At 46.8% G+C, this 27,137-nt stretch overlaps 1 protein-coding gene across 1 annotated transcript in view; it reads left to right on the top strand.

Annotated features, from left to right (window-relative positions):
- PTH1R (parathyroid hormone 1 receptor) overlaps window positions 1-27,137 on the top strand; it is a 166,835-nt gene that overhangs the window by 120,519 nt on the left and 19,179 nt on the right. Inside the window, exons 4-7 of the mRNA XM_032782892.2 lie at window positions 897-1,015; window positions 13,308-13,402; window positions 16,288-16,474; window positions 20,261-20,414. Of these exons, the coding sequence (XP_032638783.1) occupies window positions 897-1,015; window positions 13,308-13,402; window positions 16,288-16,474; window positions 20,261-20,414 (555 nt within the window). The remainder of the gene's footprint in view (window positions 1-896; window positions 1,016-13,307; window positions 13,403-16,287; window positions 16,475-20,260; window positions 20,415-27,137) is intronic.

Genomic DNA, 27,137 nt, shown 5'->3' with positions numbered 1-27,137 from the left:
GAATCTGCTTGGTCCCTGGTGTGAATAAGAGCAGCCTCAAGGCTGCTCTAACTTATGCATGCTTCCCAGGGCTCCCAGGAAGCAGAGACTAACCACCGTGTAGTAGACTACATCCACAACCCTCCCACATGCCCACTGTGGGCGAAACTGGGAGCTGGGCCAGTGCAGAATCTTATGCCAGAACTGCAGCTGCCAGGGAGGTTTTTCTGCACATCCACTTAAAGGCCCCCTTGTGATACGTGGAAGGGGAAGAACGATGGTCTAGTGGATGAAGCACTGGACTGGGGCACTGGGTTTTATTCCTGGATTTGCCACAGGCACTCTGGCTGACATTGGGTAAATCACTTACTCTGCGCTGTATCTGTCTTCCCTCTTGGTAGCAGGGGAGCAACAAAGAAAAAAAACTCTATTCCTAATTGGAAGGCACTAAGATTGTACAGTGATAAGGGCTAGAGATGTAGAAAGATCCACTTGAACAAGCCTATTGCTTTTCAATGACTTTTTTTTAACAATCATCCAAATGTTTCCATGCTATTGGATTTTGAAAACCATTTTTCTATCTTTCTTTTTTTAAACCCCGTATTTTGACCTACACTGTTTGATGAGTGCCTCTTTAAATTTGAGAGTTTCTGTGTAGAACAAATGGCTGGTTTTTGAAGTTCAGTGGCGAGGGGAGATTCCCTGCGCTAAGCTGATCTGAAACAACCCCCTGTTCCCCCACAGCTCCATGACAAGCAGCAGAGAGAGCAGATAAGGGCAGGCTGATTATGGGTAACTGAGTTATAAGGGCAAGTGTGAATCTGTGGTTGAAGCATCGGGAAAGATACTTCTTCTGTTCTTCCAGTACTGCAATCCGCTAAGATTCATGTCATCTGTTTTCTCGTTCCTTTCGTTAGGCCATGCCTATCGGCGGTGTGACGTGAATGGGAGCTGGGAGCTGGTGCCAGGCAACAACCGCACCTGGGCAAATTACAGCGAATGCGCCAAGTTCCTCACCAATGAAACCAGGGAGATGGTATGCCATGCTTGTATGCAGACTGGGAACGGGGGGATCTGATCAGAACTAGCCAACAGAGCCTTCTATTCTTAAACAAGCAGCGCCCTGCAGGTTGCTTCCTGATGCTGGAAAGATTCCCAATGTTTGCAGGTCCCAATCAAATCTTTCCCATTTGTTTCAGTGGGAAATTGCTTCACCTCAGGGGGGCGGAGGTGGCGTGTTCTTCAAGACAAATATTTGTCATGAACTCCTCAAAGTGGCCTGATCCATTTTCACAGAGAGCCAGGGTCGGGAAATCTGGAGGGCACTATGTGGAATTTCTGAAGAAGTTAAGAACTGATAACCACAACTTTTTTTTGTTGGGGGGAGTGGCTCATTCCATGCTAGTGGAGACCATCACCACCCATTGTCAGGGTCCCCCTTACAGGGATCAGTGCTGGATACTGCTCAAAATTTTCATGAATGACTTGGATAATGGAATGGAGAGTATGCTCATAAAATTTGCAGGTGACACCCAGCTGGGAGAGGTTGCAGGCACTTGGGAGGACAGGATTAGAAGTCAAAACGACCTGGACAAATTGGTGAATTGCTCTGAAATCAGAGGAGGGTTACCAGCTTTCCCCAGAAACTAAAATCAGTGGGGGGTAATTATGGCAGGTCCTTGGACAGGTAAGCAACTCCAGAGAAGTACTCCATCCTGGAGCAAATTGCATAGCTTGGTTCAGACTGGGTTCAAGGGGCCTGAAGACAGGCAGTTGATGCTATAGAGAAGGGGAGGCAGTGGAGGGATGCCAAGAGAAGGCTGACTTGGTCAAAGCCACGGGCTACCAGAACGATCTTTGTAGCAGGATTCTGATTGGATCTGAGCAGGGTGTTTGTCATGACCAGAGGGAAGGATGTTGCAGCAATCAGCTTCTGAGCTTTTGAGCCACAGAGCTCTGCAGGTCTGGGAAAGGAGCTCCCAGCATCACAGCAAAATGCAAGGTGTCATCAGTAGTTAGCATGTATTGTAAGGGACCGTTCGAGGTAGAGTGACCTGTTTACACCTCTGTGGTCATAGGCCAAAAAGAGGTGGGCAGTGGGTTACAGATCCTTGTAATAAGCCAGAAATCCAGTGTCTCAGTTCTTCCAGGATTTTTAGTGTCTAGCAAAGTGATCAATTTAAGCTCCCAAGCTGGTCTTTGGAAAGTGTTGTGCAGGTTTCCTTTGAGGACTGGGACTGACAGGTCAGATATGGAGTGATCGCTTTGTGCAAGCGAAATGTTAGAGATGTTATGCAGAAGAAATCTGCAAGATGTATGTAGCCTCCTCCCTTTTCTCTCTCAGGTGCTTGCTATCACTGGTATTAGGAGTGACTTCTCCCTTCTCCTGTGCATTCGAAAATAGGCAGGAGGATGTACTATATTTTATGGAACAATCCTGCGCTGGCAGGGAAATAGACTGCATGACCTCACCAGAATAAAGAGAGAACTGGATCATCTAATTAAGGCACATATGGTGGGCCCACCCCAGGTTACCATAGTATTTGAACGCCTCACAATCTTTAATGTACCTCATGCTACTCCTATAAGGTAGGCAGGTGCCGTTCTCCCTGTTTTGTGGGGGTGGGAACTGAGGCACAAAGAAATCAGTCCAAAATCACACAGCAAGTTAGTAGCAGGGCAGAGAATTGAACTTGCATCTGCTAATGCCTATGTGACCATGCTAACCACAGGGCCAGCCTTCCCCTCTGTTAGCATAGCCTTGGGAAGAGGCCCAGGGTATAGATATTATGCCTCCTTTCTCTCAATAGTACAGGCACTTTCCTTTCCTCCTCACAGAGTCAGGGCTTTGAGTACGCAGCTTAGAACAGGCACGCTGTGAGCAGATATGGGGAAGTGGCTTTACCATCCATATGCGTGAAGTTTCTACAGTTTCCAGGCAGTGGCCTCTGTCATGTGGTGCTTCCCTTGGGTGAAGCACAGCTGTGTATTTTGTAAATGGTCTTTTATTGCACTGGTAGATTTTAATGCCAAAGTATCAGAGAATAATGAGAAAGGCCTCGGACAAGCTTTAGCACCCAAATGGCCCAGTCTATGTATACAACCCATCTTTGTCTTCCTATTGATTTCACATCCTGAGCATATGGAGGTGGGGTTGACCTGGAGGTAGTGTGGCTCTGCCTAATGAGCAAAGTTGGTCACTCTGCATGGATCAGAAGAAAGGGACAGTTCAGGATCGCCTGGCTAGCTGGGTCTGTCATTTCAAAGTCTGCCTCTTGCAGAGAAACAAGGGTGAGGTAATAACTTCTATTAGCCCAGCTTCTGTTGGTGGAAAGAGTCCAGCTTGTGAGCTATGCAGCTCTCTTCTGCAGGTCAGAGTCTCACGCAAGGTGGAACAGATTGTTTGGCATAAGTGGGTAATGTGTTCAAACTCCTCTGCAGTCAGAGGACAAAAAAAGGGGGGGCCAGTGAGTTACAGGCTGTTCTAATAAACCATAAATCCAGTGTCTTTTTCAAGACCATGATTTTTAGTGTCTAGCAAAGGCTTGAAGTTAAGCTCCAGGCTCATCTTTTGAAGGTGCTGTGCAGGTTTTCTTTGAGGACGAGGATGGAGAGTGTTCATATGAGGAGAGATTGTTTTGTGAAAAGCGTTTGCCCACGGGTGAGACAGTTTTTGCCTTTGATCATTTTTCTGTGTGAGTTCATTTGAGAGTGTAATGATGGTCTGGTTTCACCCGCACAGTTGTTATTGGGGCATTTAGCCCACTGGCTGAGGTACAGCACATGTTGTGATAAGCGTGTGTAGCACCCAGGCAGTTTTAAAGGTCTGTTTAGGGGCTATTGACCATGGAAGTATGGCTGCAGCTTTTGTGTCTGTTGTTCTGGCAGGATCTGGTGCTGCTTTGAGTTGGTGAGTTCTGGTCTGTGGGAGCTTGCTTCTGATGATGAGGTTGGGAGACTGTTTGAAGGCCAGAAGAGGCGGATTGGAACAGATCTCTTTCAGGATGTGGTCCCCGTTGAGTATGGGTTATAACTGTTTAATGATACCCTGTATGGGTTCCATGTGGGGTGGTAGAGACAAACTCTCAAGCTTACACAGAGCTCTTCTTCAGATCACTTCTCTGGGTAGCTCGAAAGCTGGCCTCTTTCACCCACAGAAGTTGGTCCAGTAAAAGCTATTACCTCACCCACCTGGTCTCTCTCGTATCCTGGGACCAGCATGCCTACAACAACACTACAAACAAAAAATTATATTATTCTTTTTCTCTGCTGGTGGAGGGTGGCGATTATAAAGCTGCTGTGACAGGATTCCCCAGGGTGCAGCCTGGGACTGTGGGACCTCTGTGCCCCTGAACTCTCTCCAGCCTGCGCTGTCTCTCACAATGCCTTGCTAGTTACCAGCAGCAAACCCCTCTGGGCGCTGTGATCACTCAGCACAACCACATATGGAGCCCCACACCCAGCTCGATTGCATGAATGCTCACAGAGCCCCTCATGAATCGCACAGGAGCCAAATCCCCCCAGTTCCCAGCCTTGGACCACAGGAATATACCGTCTTGCACTGCTTAAGATGGTCGGTGCAAATTTATTAATTGGTTCGCCACATCCTCAGTGGAAAGTGGACATACACCAGCCTTTGCAGACCCGAGCAGATTACCAAACCCTTCAAGAAAACTCACTGGTAAAGATAAACAGTTCAATTTATTGAGTACAAAAGACAGATTTTAAGTGATTATAAGTGATAGGCAAAAAGTCAGAGTTAGTTTCCAAAAGAAAAGAAAATATAAGCATGCAGTCTAAACTCTCAACCCTATTAGACTGGGCAACATCTAGATTAAGCAGTTTTTCTCATTTCACTGGATAATGGAGTACATAGTACACAATTTCACCCTTGAAATCTGGGCCAGTCTCCTCTGCTTAAGTCTTCTCAGTGTCCTTGTTGCTTGCGGCTTGGTTCGGGGCAGGCAAAAGGCCAAGCATGGGGCCCTTGTGTTCTGTTTTATACCCTCAATCCCATGTGCTTGGGGAATACACATCCAGGCATGTCTGGGGGGCATTGCTGAGTCTCCAGACAAGGTTGGGCAATTCCCCTGGTGTGGCCTCATGCAGGGGAGTCTTCGCATTGTAGCTCCCTTGCTGGACAATGGCTGTCGATGGGTTGTTTGACATCCCACCCTGGCACTGGTTACTGTCCTTGCTGTTGCCTCTGGGGAGCTAATATCTGGCTGATTCTCCCAACTTACAGCATGTTCTAGTGACAGCCATACTACACAATTCTCATAACTTCATATGTATTAATGATACACATATATGGATAGAGAAATGACTTTCAGCAGATCATAACCTTTCCCCTGATACCTTACACTGCCTATTTTATATGCAAGATCACAATTATATATAAATGAGAAACATGGGGGTTACAGGGTGCTCCCCCAAGGTACAGAATGTCACAATGGCAATATAGCCCTCCAGTCTTTCACACCCTCCATTGAGTCTACAGAACTGGTAATAGTAAAGCCTCCTTCGTCTGGTTCTCTAAATATAGAGGTCACGCAGATGGATTCTGCCAAGACAGACTCGTCATCTCTACAAAAAGAGTCGTGTTTTTCTATTATTATTTTTTTCCCACTGGGAGAAGAGCATTTTTGTGTCATCGGTAACAGCTGCACTTAACCAGCAATCATCCGCCGAGGTTGTTGGGAGATTTAGAGTGAGACAGATGGACAAACGGAGCCAATGGGAACCAAACACTAGAAAGTGTTGGAAAAACCTCTCTGTCTCTCTCTCTATAGATAGGTATTTGTTTAGGTTCTCTGTGTTCTAATTAAGGTACCGCGGGGTAATTATATGGCGGACAAAAACAGCATACAGAGGGGGGTGGAGAAGGTTTGCGTCTCTTTCCCTTGCTCTGGATGATACAAATAGGATTATTTCGCTTAAAGCAGCGAAGGACCTGATTTTTTTGAAATTAGCAAAGCATGCTAGAACAATCAATGCCAGGAGGATTAACAGCTCCTAACTGCCCAGTGAAGCAGTTGCTTCACCGTTGTTTCAAAGGGGAATCTGAGTGCTGGTGAAAGGCGCTGGATTGACAGCCCGGAGACTGATGCCTTCTGTTTAGCTGCAGATCAGGTAGTAGGCTGCCACTCTCTGCAGATAAAGTTTCCCTGCATGCTCCACTAATGTGCCGGAAGCGGCTAACTCAGGATGAGGACAGATCTCTTGGGAGAGGGCAGATCCGTGATGGAGCGTGTAGACCCCATGTCGCTGCAGAAGGTACCAGAGAGGCCTTGTGTGCTGGGCTTGCCCCACCTCTCCAGTCCTATCAATCCCGTGTGGTAGGGAGGAGACCTTTAAAAAGGAGGAAACTGCAGTGAGCTGTGGGGAGAGAGATTATCTCGAGCAGGAAGCGGCTGGAATCAACCACAGCGAGGACACCCATCCAGGAGATCCCCAACCATATGGGAAGTGCAGCCAACTCCCAGAGTGAGCCCAAGTCAGCTACCCTGCCAGAAGGATGCCTAGAAAATGGCGACACAGACCGCCCCGAAGTAAGAATGTGTTGCTGTCTTTCCTCTTTGAGTTGGCTCCGGGAAGATGTTGTTCTCAGGAGTTTGGCAAGTGAGAGGAGGAAGCTTCTTAAAGAAGTGTCCTAGTGGCATGATCATGGAGGTCCAAAGGGATTTCAGGGAGCCCTCCAGAGCTGTGCTGGAGCTGCCCCGGCTCAGTGAGCTTGTGTCTCTTTATGCTAATGCTCTGTCTTTAAGAGCTGAGATAACCCTGCCCTTCATCCAGCTGGTGGCCATAAAGGAGCCGCACAGGAGCTGAACTCAGGATCTGTGTGTCTCTAGTCACAGGCAGCCTGCTAACTCCAGCCCAACGGGCTGAGAAATCGCTGGCTTCCAGCCTGAGGACCCAGGCCATACAGCTCCATTTCGTTTACTTTCCATCTGGTGTTTCAAGGAACTTGGGGAGTCAGATTCATAGCCCAGCTGGCGCCAGTCCCTCGAGGCACCCTGTGTGGTCAGAGAACTTGTGCTCTGTCTGGTGCAATTTGTTTGTTTCATTGTTAATGGCGAGACAGACCCACCTCTGAGGTCCCGCAACCTTATGTCAGGATGTGTGTGGCTAGCATGTCGGATGCTTTCACTTGACCCTGGGTGGTGGTCCTACCTGGGGTACTCTCACTTCCATGCTGGTGCCCGTCCGTAGCACCTTGGATATGGGCACTTTCCCTTTCACGCTAGCAAGTCCAGCACTGATGTGTTCGCCCCGGTGCACGTCAGTATCGCCTTGGAGACAGGCACATTCACTTTCGCCCAGTGGGGTGGCAGCAGTAGGTAGCACATGATCACTTTCAGTTTCACCTGGGTGGGTAACGATGGCGCTTGGCACATGATCGCTTTCAAATGTGGGCCTGTTGACAGCAACGCAGGGATCTTCCACCCAGTAACCAAACGCCAACGAGCCTTGTGTCCCGACAGATTCCCTCCTCTGCAAACGCTGTTAATCCCAGGACCAGCTTGTTTAGGAAAGACAAATCCTCCCTAAAAAAACCCTGAAGCCATGGGGAAGGGAAACAGTGTGGACCAGCATCATAGGTTCAGTTCTGCCTGGAAACACCATCCCAGCAACATGGCCCATCAGAGGGCATAACCATAATCCAACCAACCCTGTCTTCATCCATGGCCGCTTCTTTATAATGTGGTGGCTTCTCTGCTCCCAAGGAAATCGGAGTCCCATGCCAGGCACGATGGGAAAAGCAGACAGCGTGCCAGGGCTGCTTTATCCAAACCGCATTGTTTAAAGCAAAGTTGTTTTCCAGCCCAGAGCTTTGGAGCTTCTTGGTATCTTCTCGACAATGGCATGATTTGTATGGCCTACAAAGTGGCTGAACTCCAGGTACTAATACATAGGCGTTACAGATTTCACAGCCACACTTTATATTCCAGTGCTGGTTGTATACGGTTAATACATAATGAATAGATGTTTTAATAAATGGTTAATCAGTTCAGTCCAACAGCTCAAAACATGTCTATGGCCACCATAGTGCCATCTACTGTTGTGCTGATGATCTATAACACACACCTCTTGTGTCTAGAACATGCTGAGAACATCTGTTGGTCACGGGCGAGGCAGTGTGGCCCAGTGGATAGACAGTGGGACTCAGGAGACCTGGGTTCTAGTCCCAGTTCTGTCACTGGCCTGCTGGGTGACCCTGGACAAGTCACTTCCCCGCTCCAGGCCTCAGTTTGCTCAACTGTAAAATGGGGATGATGATACTGACTGTCTTTGCAAAGTGCTTTGCGATCTATGGAGGGAAAGAGCTGTATGGGGATGTTGTGAAGGCCAAAAGTATAACTGAGTTCAAAAAAGAATTAGATAAGTTAATGGAGGACAGGTCCATCTATGGCTATTAGCCAAGATGGTCAGGAACACAGCCTTATGCTTTGGGTGTCCCTAAATCTCTGACTGCTGGATGCTGGGACTGGACCACAGAGGATCACTTGATAAATTGCCTCTGAAGCATCTGACAGTGGTCACTGTCAGAAGACAGGATACTGGGCTAGGTGGTCCATTGGTCTGACCCAGTATGGCTGTTCTTATGCACTATTATTATTTATTAAGCATGTATAAATGGAACCTTAATAGCCCATGTGACTGATTTTATCACTGCTATTTGTATACTAAAGTTTCATCTGAGCATCTCAAAGTACTTAACGAATGCTAGTGAATTAAGCCTTACCCCTGCAAAAAGGGACTGTCTCCCCCTTTGACAGATCAGGGGACTCACACGCAAGGGGCCAAAATGTTCAAACTTAGGCATCTAAAATCAGACACTTGGGGGGCCAGATCCCTAGCTTAATGTCAATCAGTGTAGCTTCATGGAAAGCAGTGGAGTTACACTACTTTATACCAAACTGAGGGACTGGTTCCTAAATCCCTATGTAGCAGATGGTCTGATATGGGAGGTGCCAAGTATGCACAACTCCTATCCAAATCCATGGGCCATGAGGGGTCTCAGGACTGTGCGGGAGAGAGGCAGTTCCTGACTCCCATGGACTGTCCGTGGGAGTTGGGCAATTAGCTGCTGTTTGAAAATGTCCCCCAGGGCCAATTAAGTGTCTTTTTTTTTTTAATATTAAAAAAATGGCTAAGAGCATTTCACTGGCATGGGTGGCATTTGTGGCAGTCAAATGCTGTCCTCACTAGTTTTAAGCATGTAATTAACGACATCTGAATCAGCAACTTTAACTGAGTCTGTAGATATATGGGCCAGGAAACTGTTATTAAACTCACCCTTTATAATAACCATTCCGTCTTACACAACTCCTTAAAGAGCGTCGGATCCATTTCCTCTTCTTGACCAACCCCTTGGAGAGCTGTCTAAGGGCATGGCCAGGTGGAATCATTCCTCAGCCTCTGGGCTCCTAGAGCTGAATATCTCACATGCGGATATAAGATGAACCTGGCCTAAATTCACACCAGCGACTTGTGATTGTAGGGCCCTGGACTGAGGCACCTCGAAGGGGCCTGCTTCAGAAAGACTGAGCACCTTCCTTTTGAGAATCAGGCCTCTTCACAGCAACTGCAGTTGGGCATCCTAAACATGGAGACCTGCTGGATCACTAGTCATGTCTGAAAATATCCTCCCGTCTATCCCGTACCAGATGCTCCATATCCTACTCTTGGTGTTCCATTGGAAGACAGGGCACAATGAGTGGTGATGTTTAGTTGCTTGGTGTCTCTTCATTGTGACAGGTGTTATGCACCATACAGGCGCATAAAGCAATGTGAGACATCCTCAGACTCCCACGTGGTGGGTCGCGGGGTGGTAGGGAAAGCGGCCTCGGCAAAGCAGCTACTCCAGGTGGGCAGAGCCTTGATCCACCTATCCCCGTGCACTGCCCAGGCATTGGGCTCATGTAGGTTACCTCCTGCAAGAGGAGAGACATGCCCGTGGCTTTGGCACTGGCTGCACCAGTGTGGCTTGGTGCTGGATGGTAGGAGACTGCTGCAGAAGGAATGGCTCCCAGGCCGGGCAGGAGAGGCAGAGCCCAGACTGGAAGCCTTTCTGCTGGCTCAAGGAGGAGCAGTGTCAGCTGGCACCAGGGAAAGAGCCCTGACTTTCTCCTGGGAGGATGTCCCAAAGATACAGTCATGCCTGGCACAGCCAAGTGAAGGGAAGATCTCATGGGTAGAACCATGCCCATCCTCTCTTGCCAGAGGACAGAGCCCAGGTACAAGGCTACATTAGGGCACGCTTGCTGGAAAGAAGATCAGGCATTGGCAGAAGCCAGTGGAGGCAGTGGCGGGAGGCAGATAGAGATGGGACCAGGGCATGTCACAATTCCACATCTTCTCCTCCTGGGATAACACACAGCAGGATGCGTTGCTGCTGGGGGAAGTGGACAGGAGCCCATCAGAGCCAGCAGCCTGGAATCTGCTCCATTTGAATACACGTCCAAATACCCTCCAGAATTTGCTATTCCACCTTGGAAAACAGTCGTCTGGGTGATGTCAAGGTACCCAATCGCCTCTTCATGCGGGCCCTGGCTGAGGCAGGCTTGCTTTGGCCGTGCCCACAGCAGTGTGCTAATTAGGTGTGGCCAAGGCAGAGTTTCATTTGAAACAAGCGCACTAGTGTGGCCCGGGGGGACATGATGTTTCCCCTACCCACCCAATCTCCATCCCCCCATCACCACCCAGCTCTTAGGCGAGGGAGGAGAGCAATGTTTGTTTTGTGAAGACAAACATGGCACAGCCCGGGGTGCAAGAACATAACCATGGATGTGAAACTGTTTTCATGGCCAAATAAATCCCAGAACAAATGCCACAATGCGAGCCACTGCTTCTTGAGCCTGGGCTGTGATCTACCATCCTTGAGAACTGGCCTTTCCCAGACCATTGCTGTTTGATTGCAATATCTGAGGCTTTTCTGAAAGCTCCAGCTCCTGGAGTCAGGTGATTAGGTGAGAGTCTTGGCTTTTATTTTGGAAAAAGGCTAAGTTTGTTGCCGTGATGATTATGGAGAAGAGCTTGAAAACACAAAGGTGCAAACCAGGAGGCAACCAAACAGAACCTCACGTTTATTATTTTTAAAACCCCGGTGATTCTTTTAAACCACTCTCGTGATTTGGAGGGACACGACTCGTGAGTGTCAGGTGGCTGGGGTTAGCGACGCTAAGCTGATCTTTTAACGGTGTGTTCAGAGTCAGATAAAGCGAGCACCAGGGAAAGAGCCTGGTGTATTGTACAGAGGGGAAGGATGGCCTAGTGGGTAGCAAACTGAACTGGGACTTGGGCTAGGCTGTGAATAGGAGAGTGCAGGGGGCCTCAAAGTCTGTCCCCGTTACAGGAACACCAGTCCTTGCACTCCCTGAACACAAGGACTGCGGCAAGCTAGTGATGGGATGGGGAGGAGCAAAGGATGAGGACGCACCAGCCTCTCCCCAAGTGCACTGTGCCCTTTCATAGGCTGCTCTGAGCAGTGTCCAGGGAGCGTCTGGCTTAAATCAGTGAGGGTGGTTCTGAGAACTGCCTCTGGAGCAGTGTATTCCTGCCTCCCACCACCACAGTTCAGCACTCAGTCAGGGGACTGTATTCTGCCAGCAAGGGAACAGTTCCCATGATCCAACAGGTCTCTTCCTACATGTCTGTGAGCCTAGCAATCTGTTTTCCCATGATGCCTCTGTGTTACCTGAGCTTCATTTTTTTTCCTATGCTTGCAAGTGTGTGCACATGTTTATGCATGCACATGTGTGTGTGTGTGTGTGTGTGTCATTGTACGTGTGTGTGTGTGCACATGCATGCGTGCATGTGTGTTCGGCACCTTTGTGTCACCATCATTTCAAAGGAGGGCCCCACGTGCTTAAACAGAAACATTTACCATGTGCTTTAGAATGTCTACTGGCCCATCAGAAGGTCCCTTTTGGTAGCATACTCAGCACTGCTACAATGCAGCCATTGTTTGATGGGGATGTGGGTGTTTCCACTTAAAATTCTGAATGGGGAAGGAGAAAGGATTTTGATCCGCCTGCTTGGTGTAGTAATTCTTCACCACCATGATCCTGTCTTGGAGCACAAGCCTTTGTGGTGGATGCAAGCACATGTTTCAGCACAGCCAGGATACCCAGCTTCATTGGGGAAGAAGCAAGTTAGGCCCTGTATGGAGCCTTCTCTTTCAAAATGTGCAGTCTGCTTCTATCATTTGCCTCCTGCAGCCACTGCTTGAAAAACGAAAAAAGAACAGTGGTAAGCCTGGTGCTCCGCCAGAGGAAACCACAAGGACATGTTCCCAGGGCTGGGTATTCTGATGTAATAGGGCTTGAGGTTAGCATTCTAGTGTGGCATTTCTAGCCCCAGATCAAAATCAGAACTGTCATTCTGAGCCCAGCATTACTAATGTTAATGAAACTCCGGGGCCGGGGGAGGGAGGAGGAAGAAAGATGCTGAATTGGTTGGTTTCTTCCTGAGTTTATTTCTCTGTTCAGAAGACAAAATGATGATCTCTCATGTTGGTAGATGTTTTCACCTTGCTAAAGCTGATATTCAAACCTGCAACAGATATGTTCCTTCCTTGGGAGAATGGAGATAGGCCCCCGGCTGACTCCCTGCAAGAGAAGTTTCCTTGAAGCTGTGACTTAGACGTTAGAGGTGAAAAAGACCTCTTAAATATCTAGTCTGTACCCTTCATACAAGATTGAGCTCTAGAGATCCATGCAGACTAAAGCGGGGAGGCCTTTCTGATGAGACTTTGCAAACCAAAGTCTTGCATGGACAATAATGATCCTTAGGCACTTCCGGAAGAACAGGTGCTTTCTCTTAGCCAAATTTCTCCTCCGTGCATCTTTGTGTTATGTGCTGATGCCCACCACCCCAGAGCTGGTTGCATATCCTGTGGGCTAAATCCTACACGTCCTTAGTCAGGCAAAAATCATAATGAAATCAATGAGAGTTTTGCCTGAGTAGGGGCCAGCAAAGGAAGTCAGGATTTGGCCAACAGTTTTCAATCCACTTTGGGATCTTTGGGGATGAAAGATGCTGCATAAGTCCAATTTGACACACCCACATAAATCATGACTCTCCTGCAAAATTCACACTAACTTTAGGAAATAGGTGAAGCACTTTGCATGCTGTCCATGTGCTCAGAAGACCACCTGATATCCTATTCCCATAAAGCACCCATTGCTTCTTTGACCTTTGTGTTTCTGTTCTCAGCAGACACAAGAGCCTGAGTTTTTATGCTGCTAGCATGGTTGGGTTACAATAAAGCAGAATTCATTCTAATTTAGTACTGTTTTTCCCCTCCACTATTTGTGCTGCAGGAGGTCTTTTATCGTCTCTATTTGATTTATACTGTTGGATACTCCATCTCTCTGGGATCCCTGACAGTTGCTGTCCTTATCCTGGGATACTTCAGGTAGGCAGCTCTGTTTTTCCTTTTGGGGGGGTATCAGTTTAATCACACAGGTCGCCCGGAGTGGAATGGAGGAGACTTGGGTTTTTGTCAATAACAAATCTCCTCCTTTTTTGTGTGTGTTTCATCTATCAGACACAGGGACTGTTTTAATATTTGCTGGTTGGGTTGTGTGTGGTGCCGTTCAAACAAACCTCTTGGGGTTGGTTAGAACCCCCCCTCCCCGCAAAATCCTGACGTAATCACAGCAGGCAGACAGAGCTCAAAACCTAATGCCTCTGTCTGTGAAAGGGATACAAGCTGAATGGAGCACATGGACACAATGGCGCTGATTCTCTGGTCCCCTTGTGGTGCACAGGAAGCAGAAATAGACTCTAAGCGCCAAGGTGGGGATTCTCCCAGCGTGGGAGGCATAGAGCCACCAGAGCTGGATCCTACACCTTGTCCCTGCCAGGAGAGGCCATAGCCATTTTGCTGGCCAGAATGGAAAATGTTTTCGGTACTCTTGGGGTGGAGTGAAAAAAAGTGGCTGGCTAATTATTGGACCAAAACTGACCAATCACAGCAGAGCAAAAACTAATAATTAAATCAAGCTGAGTGGCACAGCAGTCCAGCACTCCTTAGAAGTGGCCACTAGCCTTACCTGCCCCTGAAATTGGTCCATCTTCCTGCAACCTCACCTGGGCAAGCAAACTGTACCATCCCCAACCTTTGAGGACCACAGCCAGCTGGTGTAATTTAGAGCAGCCAACAGACTGCTGTAACCTGCACCCAGAGCTGGCGCTGGGCAGGGAACTCAGAAATCCCGAGTTCTGATTCTGGGCCACCCCTTGGGCTGTCACTGATGCTTAGTGGGCTGTGATCATGACAGGCCGTGTCAGGCAGCAGTGGTGGGAGTAACCTTTCCATGCCAACCACAATGATGTGGCTGCAGACACTCTCCCAGGCAGCACAGAACTAACCTGTGCTAAACCACCACTGTGCAGTACTGGGAATTGCATATGGGACCTTTGACTCTAAAAACACAAAGTCCGCTCTCTGGGAAACTAAAGGAGGGGCCGTTTTATTAGCCTAGACAACAAAGGGAGCCCCATATGCATAGCTCAGACGTGCACACAGGCCAGTGCAACGCGACAAGCTCACATTGCTTTGGGACGGTGGTGAAGTTAACATGAGCTATTCGGAGACGCAGGGTGCAGCCTCTGCACGGCCATGCATCTCCTGTTTCTTACTGGAGACCTGGAGAGCTTGTTAAAACATTTAATGCTGTAACTTTGGCCCATTGAATGGAAATTCTGATTAAGCTCAGGTCTTGCACTCACTCATGCTCCTTCCTTCTGTTGATCGTTGGTAGAGTGGTTGTGCTCAGAGAAGTGACCGTGTTAAGGTAGCTTCCTCTTGCTCAGTAGAAATGTTCTCTCTAGTCACCCAGAGATAGGTTGACTTGCTATAGGGAGCAAAAATACACTTTTTTCCTACTATTTCTTAGAGCTGGTCAGACTGTTTGGACTGAAACAAGATTTCTGCTGGAAAACGCTGTTTCGATGAAACCAAATTTTCTCGCAAAATTGTATCGATTTCGACATTTCCTTTTGAAAAAAAAATTGAGGGGGAAAAACCATTTGAAAACATCAGACCTCCCACTTTGACGTGTTCAGAACAAAAAAATTGAAAAAAGCACCACTTTGAGTTTCAAAATTTACTCTGTTTGGTGTTAAAATTGGTATTTTTCAATCATTTCAAAAGATAAAAATAAAATGGCTGATTGTCCCAGAACAATATGTTTCATAGTCTGATTTAGCAATTATAGTTGTTGAAATTTTGGCATTTTGTCCTAATGGGGGATGATTTTTTTGTTTTCAAAATCTCAGGTTTTTTCACTGGGCAGAAAATCCATTTTCCAACCAGCTCTCCTGTTGATATCTCTTTGCCCTGGAGAGCCTACACCATGCCACAGGAGTGCGCTGGATTCTATTCTGGCTCACATATCATCCAGAGATTCATTAATTAAATTTCAGTCTCAGGAACAAATCCTGCTCTTACTCAGCCCTGTACAAATCCATTTAGCACTCTGTGTATCATGGTGGGCCTAGAGGCTTTAAATAGAGGAAAATACCAAGGAATAGTAATTGCTATTGTCTCAAGGCACCCTTGCCCCCATTAAAACCCATAATCTTGAGAACAGACTTAGATTCTTTCATATCACTGGAGCTGGGGATTTCAAAGGATATAAACTCAGAGGTGCTCTCAGCGCTAGCTAAACAAGCAAGATCACTTTTTACACTTCTGCAGTATAATGGATCCCAAAGTGCTTTACAATCTGTATTCAGAGATCACTGTCACTGCAATGCAGCCAGCTTTGGTATGGAGCTCAGCAGCAGTTTAACCATGCCCAGCAACACTACACAACAGGAAGGGAACTAGAATATTATATCTAATTGAAGCTGAAGACGGAATCTAGCCAGATAAGATGTAATTATTTACACAGGGACAAACAACCCTGTGCCACAAATGACCACAATTCTCTTGGGCCTAATTTTACATCTTACCTGCAGGGTGTATAATTGAGTGTGACATCTCAGGGACCTTTAAACCCATCCCCCATACTTTAGTCTTGCGGGGGCACCGTAGCCCACCTGATTGCAAGGTCAGTTGCCTCTGTGACTTTTGTTCAGCATCTGACCAATCCCCAGGATTATGCAAGGGGTGAATTTGCGCTGGAATGGGACTGTGGCTTAGCTTTGAGTCACTGCAGGGGCACAGCATTCCTGAGAGAAGAGGTGTGATGGGGTATCAGCACTGTCCCCACGATGTAAGTAGGAAGCACAGCTGAGCTTGAATAGGCCCAGTTCAACTTCCAATCCTGTGTCTCTCTTTCCCAATTCCAGGCGTTTGCACTGCACAAGGAACTACATCCACATGCACCTGTTTGTCTCCTTCATGCTGAGAGCAGTCAGCATCTTTGTGAAGGACGCGGTCCTGTACTCCGGGTCAGCTCTAGAGGAGATGGAGCATCTGCCTGAAGAAGACTTCATGTCCGTTACCGAGGTCCCCACAGCGGATAAGTCACAGTTTGTGAGTACTACTGTATGGCTGGTTACGTCTTATCTCTCCCTCTTGTGTGGCTCACTCTGGGTATGCTGGTGATCTGGGGCCTTATCCACTTCATGCCTTTTCCCCAGTGGGAGACTGAGACATCTGACCCCTCGTCCCCACCTAGTAAACCACAACGTCTTCCACATCTGCTCTTACACCTTCCCTTGAACCCAGCCCACGGTCTATATGCAATGATCCAAGAGAACCATCTGATCTGCCTGTCCAATGCAAGTTCTTCACCCCCAGTCATCTCAGGTAACACCAGAGCTGGGGTTTGGGGCCATTCCCAGCACCCTTATGTGGAAAGATGGGCACCTCCTCTTTAAAGAACAACGTCAGGGCCCCGTTGTACAAAGGGTACATTTACACAGCCCACGGAAGCGAGCCTGAGAGCCCAGGTTGACAGACTTGGCTTGTAGGGCTCATGCCACTGAGCCATAGAGATGTTGCAGCTCTGACTACCACTTGGGGCTCTGCAGCCTCGGCAGAGGGCGGGTTTCAGAGGCTGAACTCCAGTCCGAGCTGCAACTTAAAAGTGCTGTCTAGCACCGTAGCACCTGCCCAAGTCTGTCGACCTGGGCTTAGAGGCTTGCTGCCGTGGGCTGCCGCAGGATGAGTCAATATACTCTTAGTGGCTGGGGAGAGACTCCCTTTTTGAACAATATCTGTGCCTCCGTTCCACCAGATATGTCAGCACATAAGTTTCCCAACACGTCGTTCTCCCACCAGAATACATCACTAAACGATTTTCTGCTCGGCAGCTCGTCTCGATACAAACAATGCAGACATCACTCAGCAGCCATTTCTAGGCCATCTGACACTCCTGTGGCAGAGACTTCGAGACAGATTCCATTGTCACCTCTACATGTTGACTTTCACCATAATTGGCTGTCCCCATTGTAGTTTATTACTGTTAGGTATTGATATGTTTCTGGTAGAACCAATAATGTGCTAAGGGGAGGGATAGCTCAGTGGTTTGAGTATTGGCCTGCTAAACTCAGGGTTGTGAGTTCATAGACTCTAGGACTGGAAGGGACCTCGAGAGGTCATCGAGTCCAGTCCCCTGCCCTCATGGCAGGACCAAATACTGTCTAGACCATCCCTGATAGACATTTATCTAACCTACTCTTAAATATCTCCATGGATGAGATTCCCACCTCCCTAGGCAATTTATTCCAGTGTTTAACTACCTGACAAGTTAGCAACTTTTCCTAATGTCCTAGCCTAAACCTCTCTTGCTGCAGTTTAAGCCACTGCTCTTGTTCTATCATTAGAGGCTAAGGGTGAAACAAGTTTTCTCCCTCCTCCTGATGACACCCTTTTAGATACCTAAAAACTGCTATCATGCCCCTCTCAGTCTTCTTCCTTTTCCAAACTAAATAAACCCATTCTTTCAGCCTTCTTCATAGGTCATGTCTCAGACCTTTCATCTTCTTGTTGCTTCTTCTCTGGACCCTCTCAATTTCTCACATCTTTCTTGAAATGCAGTGCCCAGAACTGGACACAATACTCCAGTGAGCCTAACCAGCGCAGAGTAGAGGAAGAATGCTTCTCGTGTCTTGTTTTACAACACACCTGTTAATGCATCCCAGGAATCATGTTTGCTTTTTTTGCACGGTTATCTCACGGTTGATCATATTTAGCTTGTGTCCACTATGACCTAGATCTCTTTCTGCCATACTCCTTCCTAGACAGTTCTCTTCCCAGTCGATGATGTGTGAAACTGATGGTTCCTTCCTAAGTGGAGCACTTTGCATTTGTCTTTATGAACTTCATCGGTTTACCTCAGACCATTTCTCCAATTCTGTCCAGATCATTTTGAATTTTTGACCCTGTCCTCCAAAGCAGTTGCCTCCCTCCCAGTTTGGTATTGTTCCGCAAAAAACTTATAAGCGTACTTTTCTATGCCAATATCTAAGTCGTTGATGAAGATATTGAACAGAGCCGGTCCTAAAACAGACCCCTGTGGAACCCACTTGTTATACCTTTCCAGCAGGATTGGGAGCCATTAATAACCACTCTCTGAGTACGGTTATCCAGCTTTATGCACCACCTTATAGTAGGCCCATCTAAATTGTATTTGCTAGTTTTCATATACAGATATCATGCGAGACCGTATCAATGCCTTACTAAAGTCTAGGTATACCAGCATCCACCACTTCTCCTCATCACAAGGCTCGTTATCCTGATCAAGAAAGCTATCAGATTGGTTTTACACGATTGTTCTTACAAATCCATGCTGGCTATTCCCTATCACTTTACCCTTCAAGTGTTTGCAATGATTTCTTTTATTACCTGCTCCATTATCTTCCTGAGGCCAGAAGTTAAACTAACCGATCTGTAGTTTTCTGGGTTGTTTTATTTCCTTTTATAGTGGGAACTATATTTGCCCTTTTCCAGTTTTTCTGGTATCTCTTCCCGTCTCCCATGATTTCCAAGATAATAGCTAGAGGCTCAGATACCTCCTCTATTAACTCCTTGAGTGTTCTAGGATGCATTTCATCAGGCCCTGGTGAACTGCAGCATCTAACTTTTCTAAGTGATTTTTAACTTGCTCTTTTTTATCTTCTAACCTACCCCTTCCCATAGTATTCATTTTGTTAGACATTCTTCAGACTTCTCGTGAAGACCGAAACAAAAAGTCATTAAGCATCTCTGCCATTTCCAAGTTTCCTTGTTACTGTCTCCCTCCTCACTGAGCAATGGGCCTACCCTGTCCTTGGGTCTTCTCTTTGCTTTAAATGTATTGATAAAAAGTCTTCGTTGTTTCCCTTTTCCTAGCTAGTTTGAGCTCATTTTGTGCCTTTGCCTTTCTAATCTTGCCCCTGCATTCCTGTGTTGTTTGCCTATATTCATCCTTTGTAATCTGACCTAGTTTCCATTTTGATGAGTCACTGGCATAGAAGAAAGAATTGTCTGTAAAAGCAATGGGCTGACACTCGAAAATCCTGAGCAGCCCTAACCCAGAGCTTTGTGTCCTCTTGGTGAGGCGCAAAGGTGAATGGTAAATTCCCTAGGGTAGATTTCAGGACCTTTCTTCTCCAGCAAGTGCATTGCAGCCCGAAGTGGGGGCACATGTTTCTCTTCTCACCCATGTTCTCCTGAACAGTCAGGAGCTAAACACTAGGTCAGATCTCCTGTTACACTGGGATGAATCCGTAGTAGCTCCATTGACGCCAGATCCAACCTACTATGAGACCTTGCTCAGGACAACCCAATAGGACTAACTACCCAACCATGTCAAATACCCCTTGGCTCTTCCATAGAGAGTTCATCTGATATCAGATTTCATGAGCTGACTTCCTTCCCACAATAAACCTTATGGGCCAGATCCTCGGCTGGTGTAAATCAGCATAGCTCCGCTCAGGTTAATGCAGTAACACCATCTGAAGATCAAGCCCTATAAGATATTCCTCCTTATTATTCTTTGTATTGGAATAGTGCCTAGAGGTCTCAACTGCAGTCACTTGATCTAGGTCCTGTACAAGCAGGTAGCATTGGTGTCTGCACTGAAGAGCTTACAGTCTAAAATGGAGGCAAAGTGAGTGGTAGAGATGGGACTAGACCCCTCGGTCCCAGTCCAGGGTCCTAGCCACAAACCCAAGCTACCACCTATAGAGCATCCTCTGGAGAACCTTCTCCAACTTTCATGGCAACTTTTTTCTTCTCCAGCTTGTTTTCAAGCTCTCACTAGCCCATAACTATCACCGCTTCAGGTTCACACCACTTTTTTAACCTCCCTTTCTCCCTCTGCCCTCATTCCAGATGGGCTGTAAGGTCATCGTCACCTTCTTCCTGTACTTCCTGGCGACCAATTACTACTGGATCCTGGTGGAAGGGCTCTATCTCCACAGCCTCATCTTCATGGCCTTTTTCTCTGAGAAGAAGTATCTTTGGGGCTTCACGCTGTTTGGCTGGGGTGAGTCGCCACTGCTCTCGGGGTTTTCTAAGCTGACTGTGTGTTTGTGGGTGTGTGTTTGTGCAGGTCGAAGAGCAAAAGGAGACGGAGTTAAAGGGCTGGGAGGTGTTGCTAGAAACATCAGCCTTGAAGGCCTTATTATCTGCCCTTGTCACAAACTATCTCCCCAGCATGCACTGGAGTCCTCATCAGGACACAAAGGAGCAGTGGAGATGCTCCATGGACAGTCCTCCAGTCTGCCTCATTCCATGAGGGCAGCTGGATCCATATACTAGCTGATCCACCAATCCGTCCTCTGACTTGCCCCGTCCCCTGAATCCCCGCTGTGTAGTAATATACAGGGAATCACCCGAAACTGCAATCGGCAGTATACAAAGGTTGCACTTCTCCTACATGAGTTCCCCAAATCCTATCCCAGGCATGTGGCAGGACCGTGTCCCTGCAGGTAATATTTAGTTGGATGTTTCGATCACAGATTGATCCCGTGCAGAGCTGACCAGGGGTGTTCCTGGAATGGAGTGCTATGGCTGATTTCACTCTTAAATAATTCTCTGCCCTTAGAGATAAAGAGGCCATATCCTCAGCCAGCATAAGTTGGGATGGGTGTGACACCAGCTGGGCCAGATTCCCTTGAGACTGTCAGCATCTGGGGAAATGGTTGTATAAATGGAACATGCAGCCAGGGCTCAGGATGTTGGCTCATGGAGGAGTCCGACATTCTGATTTCCTTCCTCTGGCATCAGACGCTCCTGCCACCGGATTTCTCGAGTGTCCGAGCACGCAAATGGAAACCTGCAATTTGTGGGGAAGCTTTTTTTTTTTTTTTTATGCCTGGATCTTTTCTTGGAGCAGGGAGGGAAGGGAAAGGTGGTGGCAAGCCATTAGTGGAAGGCTGTTTACACACAAGTGTTTAAGAAGAGAATGTGCTTTTGTTCCCCTCTGGCACTGCCGCTGGCTTGGTGAGACAGGCAGGGACTAATGAGGTGCAGATCGTTTGAGAGCAGTGCAATAACTGCCTGCAAGTGTCTGGTGGGTGGAAACATCGAGAGAGAAGAGGAAATGTTTAAGATGGCACTCACGGGTATAATGAGACATAATGGGGTGCAGTACATGAGCAAAGGAACATCCAGCAGGGAAAGCTTCTCGAGGATGATATCTATTCGAGTTTCTCCAGCGAAACAGCAGAGACCTTGTTTTACAAAAATGCACTGGACTAAGCCCTGGAGAATATACTGCAGGCCACAATCTTGCCTTGACACTGTATGTACTTGGCCATTTCCACCTATGGTTTCTATACCATTGGATCTCCCAACTAGCCAGATAGTCAACATTCAAGGTGTAACGTGTATGTCACTCCCACGTGGTGTGGAACTCTGTCCCCTTCTAGTGGTGGCTAAGCCACATAGCAGTTGGTAAGACTGCTACAGCTTTGCTACTGAGCTTGGCCTTTGAGCTCAGGCGGTAGCGGTTTGTGTCGAGATCTAGGGGTCTCAGGGGTGTCAGCATTGCAAAGGCTATGAAAGCCTGGCTTCCTCTAGTGGAAGTTGAAGAAATGATGCATTGGCTAGTGGCATTTCCAAACATCCTCTATAGGACAATTCCTCTTCCAACTGCTATTCAACTGAGAATTCTTTGGACTCACATATTTAAAAACTCCTCAAAGTACTGGAGCAGCAGATGCACCTTACTAATTTAGTCTTATGTCTATTTTACTTCTGAGAGAATTGCACCGAATTTATGCTGCCACTTACTATTGAACTGAAATGCTTGGTACAGAGCAGGCCTAAGAAATGATTTCCTAGTGCAAATCCTAGCAATAGGGGTGATTCAGTAGAAATAATGCCACACGTTTAGCACAAAGCGACATTGCCAATCATGCCAAAGTAGCCAAAAAAAAACCCAGTCAAACGGGTATCAGATCCTTTCATTAACACTTCCGATCACTGCCAAAGTATAATCAACTTATTGAGCAGCTCACAATGCTAAGGGCACACCTGTCACAACACCAATTATCCATTTGACTCCAAACATTCGTGGCTGTTTAATTAAATTCCTCTGGAATGAGAACGGATGATTTCCTCCAGTTGCATTTGGTTTTGCTTTATTTGGATTAGCATGATAAAAAAAATACACATACACATGGCTTTGATAACTTTTGGACATTCAGAAGGGGGCCCCCGTCCAGTGCTCTCTGATGTCAGTGGAAAGACTCCAATTCAATACAGCAGGCACTGGATCCTGCCCCATACCACAGTGAAGACCAATGTAGAACCAGCGATAAATAACTGCGATGTTCACATAGGTACATAAGGGAGAAGTTTGCCCCAAGATCTGAGATCCTTTGCTTATATAACAACAAACATCTGAGGATTTGTAATACCATGGAGATTTCTAGGAAAATCCAAACCGTTCACCATAAATAAATTTATGCTGAAGGAACCAAAACACCAATTTGCTCTCTGATGTTAGATCCAAGACTTATCCGAAGGAGATTTTACAGTCCAGGGCCTCAGCTGGCATAAGTTGTTGTCAATAGTGGACTTGGAATAGTTGGTTTTTCAGGTCACTAGCAGTTCCAAAAAACCGAGTAAAAAAAAAATTGTTTGGGGTTGACCTGAAAATGAGATTTTTTTTTTGGAAAATTTTCAGCAAACCAAAAAAATGAAAAAAAAATTGGTTTTGGGGGTTCCACAGAGTGTTTCATTCAGCCTGAAATTAAATGTTTTCTTTTGATTTTAAGCTTCCTTTTTTAATTTATTTTTTACTGTTTTAAAATTAAACTGAAGGAAATTTCAAAACAGAAAGTGGTGTCAAATAAAAAAAAATATTTAAATGGATAGATTTGTGGAGGAGTTTGTCATTTTTTTTCATCCGAAACAATTTGATGAATTCAACATGAATTCGCAAAAAGTTTTGTTAACCCAAATCCCCATTTTTCACTGAAAAAACGTTTCTGCTGAAAAATTTTGCTGAGCTCTGGTCAGTAGAAGGATCTGTCCCTTCTTGTAGTAAAGAGGATACAAAAGTGACAGAAGGAACTTGTTTCTTGCAGACATCTGGGGAAAAAAAAAATTTTACTAGTGTCAATAAATTCACCAACAAGCTTTGGGTTCTCTGCAGCTGCTATATAAAGGAAGTCCAAGGAGCATGACCAATAACTGTAGAAAATCAGACTATTTCAGTTGGATTTTATTCACAACGTTTTAATTGTCCCAGGTACCTGGACGTCACGGCACTTAGACACAATGAGGGTGAGTTCAATAGGAAAACCTAAAATAGACTGAGAGTTATTGCTGTTAGAGGAACACAGAGAGCCACCAACCAGGATCAGAATCCCAGCGAGAGACTATCCCTGCCCCCAAAGTGATTGCAAGCAAAATGCAGAAAGGTTTGGCCCAACTTAGAGCAGCTTTGAGCATCTCTTCAGTGCCAGTGATGTTACTCAATTGCTTGTAGGCAGGGAAATGAAGAATAACTAGTCCTGCTACTGGAGCGGAGACAGGGAAGAGAGGCTCTTCTCCATACGTTGAATGCAATGATTACTATTATAGCCCAGAACACTACGGTTAACACTCCACCTAGTAGAGACACACGATCTTTAGGGCAACCCTTACTCACACTGAGGAGCACTTCCTCCTAATGGGCTCCTTGCATGAGCAAGTGTAACCCACACACCTCCTGGGTGCGGTGTTCTGCCCCATGTGGGGGGGAGAGAGGGAGAGAGAGAGAAGTTTGCTCTCTAGCAGTGGATGCTCATTCATTGAGGTCACAGGTTCAGTTCTGCCTGCTGACAACCAGGGTCTGTTGGCATTACACAAACATGACTCAGTGAGGGATGTAGAATATGCCCTTTACTGACCATGTGTGGTTTGGTGTTACAGATCACTCAGAAGATTGTATAGTAACATGGACTAGAGATGCCTCTATAGGCCTGTGAACAGATACAGTTCATCCCAGCACTCCAATGCCATCTCCCTTTCTGAACTGCAGGTAGAGTCAGGATCCTTAGCCCTTCATCATGCAGGACTCAGGGGTGGGTGGAGACATTTTGTTCATCCAGGGGCATCTCTTTGTTGGAATGGGGCTGAGTGGGGAGGATTTTGCCTAGCCTCAGATGTTTGCACTTTTTCCAGCTCAAGGGGAGAGACCTGACTTTATAGAACCTGCATTGTACACACTGTGTGTATTGATTGGGCATGCACAGCGCATACAATGTGGATACTGTAGATGTCAATGACAGCATCACCACCCTGTGGGACTCTACCTGTGGAATGCTGGCTACACATGCAGGGCTGGGATGTGGCTGGACATGTGCATGTGGGAAACCAAATTGTTTTTGTGAGGCTTGCCCTTCTTGGCTGGTTCGCCAGCTGCAAGAACAGTTCATCCTCTGTGGCTTTCACTGCCAGCGCCACCTGCTAGCTGACACATACGGCCAAGTTTTTGAGTGTGTCTTCTAATTCTGGGTCCTGACATTGTGCCTGGTTTTTAGAGTAGGCTGAGTGCCCACTACTCCCACCGATGTTCCTGGAAGTTGTGGGAGCTTGGCACCACTTAAAATCAGTCCCCAGGGATCTCAGATGGGGCGTCCACGTAATGACCATAATAACTGCTGGTGGGAGAGGCCAACTGAGACCCAGCAGAAAGTGGAGTTAAAGGATTGAGGTTCTTACGATTTATAACATAGGTTTCTTTTTTTCTTTTAAATTATTTGAACAAATAGCCATGGCCTTTGGGAAGAACCTGCAAGTCCAAATTCTGTCTTTGTTACACCGATGTAAAATCGAGATGGTCAAAAAAAGGGGAGGGGAGGAGATTATGCAAAATGTTGTCAAAGTAATTTTCATTTTACACATTAAAAGGGGACTCCTTTCAAACTGTGTCCCATTTTGTATCAATTTTTTTTTGTTTTGAAAATATTTGTTTTCAAACTTATTTGCTTTTTAAATTTTTCATTTTCCTTTCCCCCCAATCCCACAATTTTCTTTTTTTTTTTCCCCACTTTTTTCTCTCCTCTCCCTTCTCCTTTTTTCGATTTTGCCATTGACAAAGAATGGGGAAGAAGAGGAGAAAAGGACAAGTAATTTAAAATTCTATTGTTTAAAAATATTGTGTTTGAAAAATGCCAACTAGCTGTAGCGTAAAGCCAGAGTAACTTCACTGAAGACAGTGGAGTTACTCCAAGCTTACACTGGGACAGCTGAAAGTAGAATTTGGCCCACAGAGCCTGTGTCTGTATTTATTTAGTGTGGCCTCGGGGATAAAGCATTGAGATAGGATTCGGGAGACTTTGGCTCTATTCTTGGCTCTGCCATTAGCCTGTGGAATAACCTGGGTCAAGTCATTTCCCTGTTCCATGCCTCAGGTTTCCCCATCTGTAATATGGGGATAATGGTATTTACCTCATTTGTAAAGTGTTTTGAGATCCACTGCTGAACAGAGCTATAGAAGAGCTAGGTATTAATATTGTTTATTCATATTTATAAAACTCTGTGTGCCTGATCCAAACCCCATTAACATTTGTGGAACCCATTGACTTCAATGGGTTTTGAATCGAGTTTTACAAGGTGTGTCTATACTGCAGGCAGGGGCGGGTCTATGTATTTCATCACTCCAAGCATGGCAGTGAGGCAGGCTTCGGTAGCGCGCCTGCGGGAGGTCCGCTGGTAATGCGGATTCGGCAGCATGCCTGTGGGAAGTCCGCTGGTAACACCTATTGGGCGGTGCACCTGCAGGAGGTCCGCTGGTAACGCGGATTTGGCGGCATCCCGGTCCCGCGCCTTCAGCGTACCCACCGCCAAATTGCCACTGAAACCGCGGGATTGGCGGACCTCCCGCAGGCATGCCGCCAAAGGCAGCCTAACTGCCGCCCTCATGGCGACCAGCAGGCCGCCCCCCTCGGCTTGCTGCCCCAGGCACATGCTTGGTGCACTGGTGCCCAGAGCTGCCCCTGACTGCAGGTGAGAGCTTCTCAGTCCAGGTAGACAAACCCACTCTAGCAGTGCTCAGGCTGATGTGCTAAAAATAGCAGTGTCGGTGTTGCAGCTTGGGCAGCAGATTCTCACCTACAACTTCACTTGGGTGACAGAGCCACAAGAGCTAATGGGAGAACATTCTGGTTTGGGTTGCGAGATATTCTCAGTCTCTCAAGCCAAGGAGGTCAGGTGAGCACCCGAATTTCTGCCAGAACATCCACATGGCTATTGTTAGTGTGGTAACATGAGGCTGTCTTCCTAGTCTCGGAGACTCGCTCCCAGCTGCCAGGTAGACACACTCAAAATGGGGCCAGACTTCCAGCAGCGTAAATAGTCATAGCTCCAATGACCGCAATGGAGTGACACCACTTTACAATAGTTGAGGATATGGCCCATGGTTCGTAAAATTGAGGTTTCCCTGCCCAAATCTTCCATAGATAGTGGTTTACCCTGAAAGGGAAGTATTTAGTTGACCTTATAAAAAGTCTCCAACTTTCCTATACGTAGAATGCAATAGGGTCACAAATTATTAGGGCTATAAGTTAAATATTTCTTTTTTTTTAATGTTAACCACCGTATGTAACTGTAGAGCATGGTCTATTCAGCTTGGTCCAAATGCATCCCTCTTGCAGTGCCATTGTAGCCAGAGGAGTTCCACCAGAGTGGAATGCGGCCTAGTGTTTTATTATGTATGATTGTATCACAGTAGCATTTGGAGGCGCCGACCAAGATCGGGGCCCCATTGTAT

The sequence above is a fragment of the Chelonoidis abingdonii genome, chromosome 2 (assembly GCF_003597395.2).
Source record: "Chelonoidis abingdonii isolate Lonesome George chromosome 2, CheloAbing_2.0, whole genome shotgun sequence".
In the NCBI taxonomy this organism is placed as follows: domain Eukaryota; kingdom Metazoa; phylum Chordata; order Testudines; family Testudinidae; genus Chelonoidis; species Chelonoidis abingdonii.
This window is presented reverse-complemented; position numbering and strand designations above follow the sequence as displayed.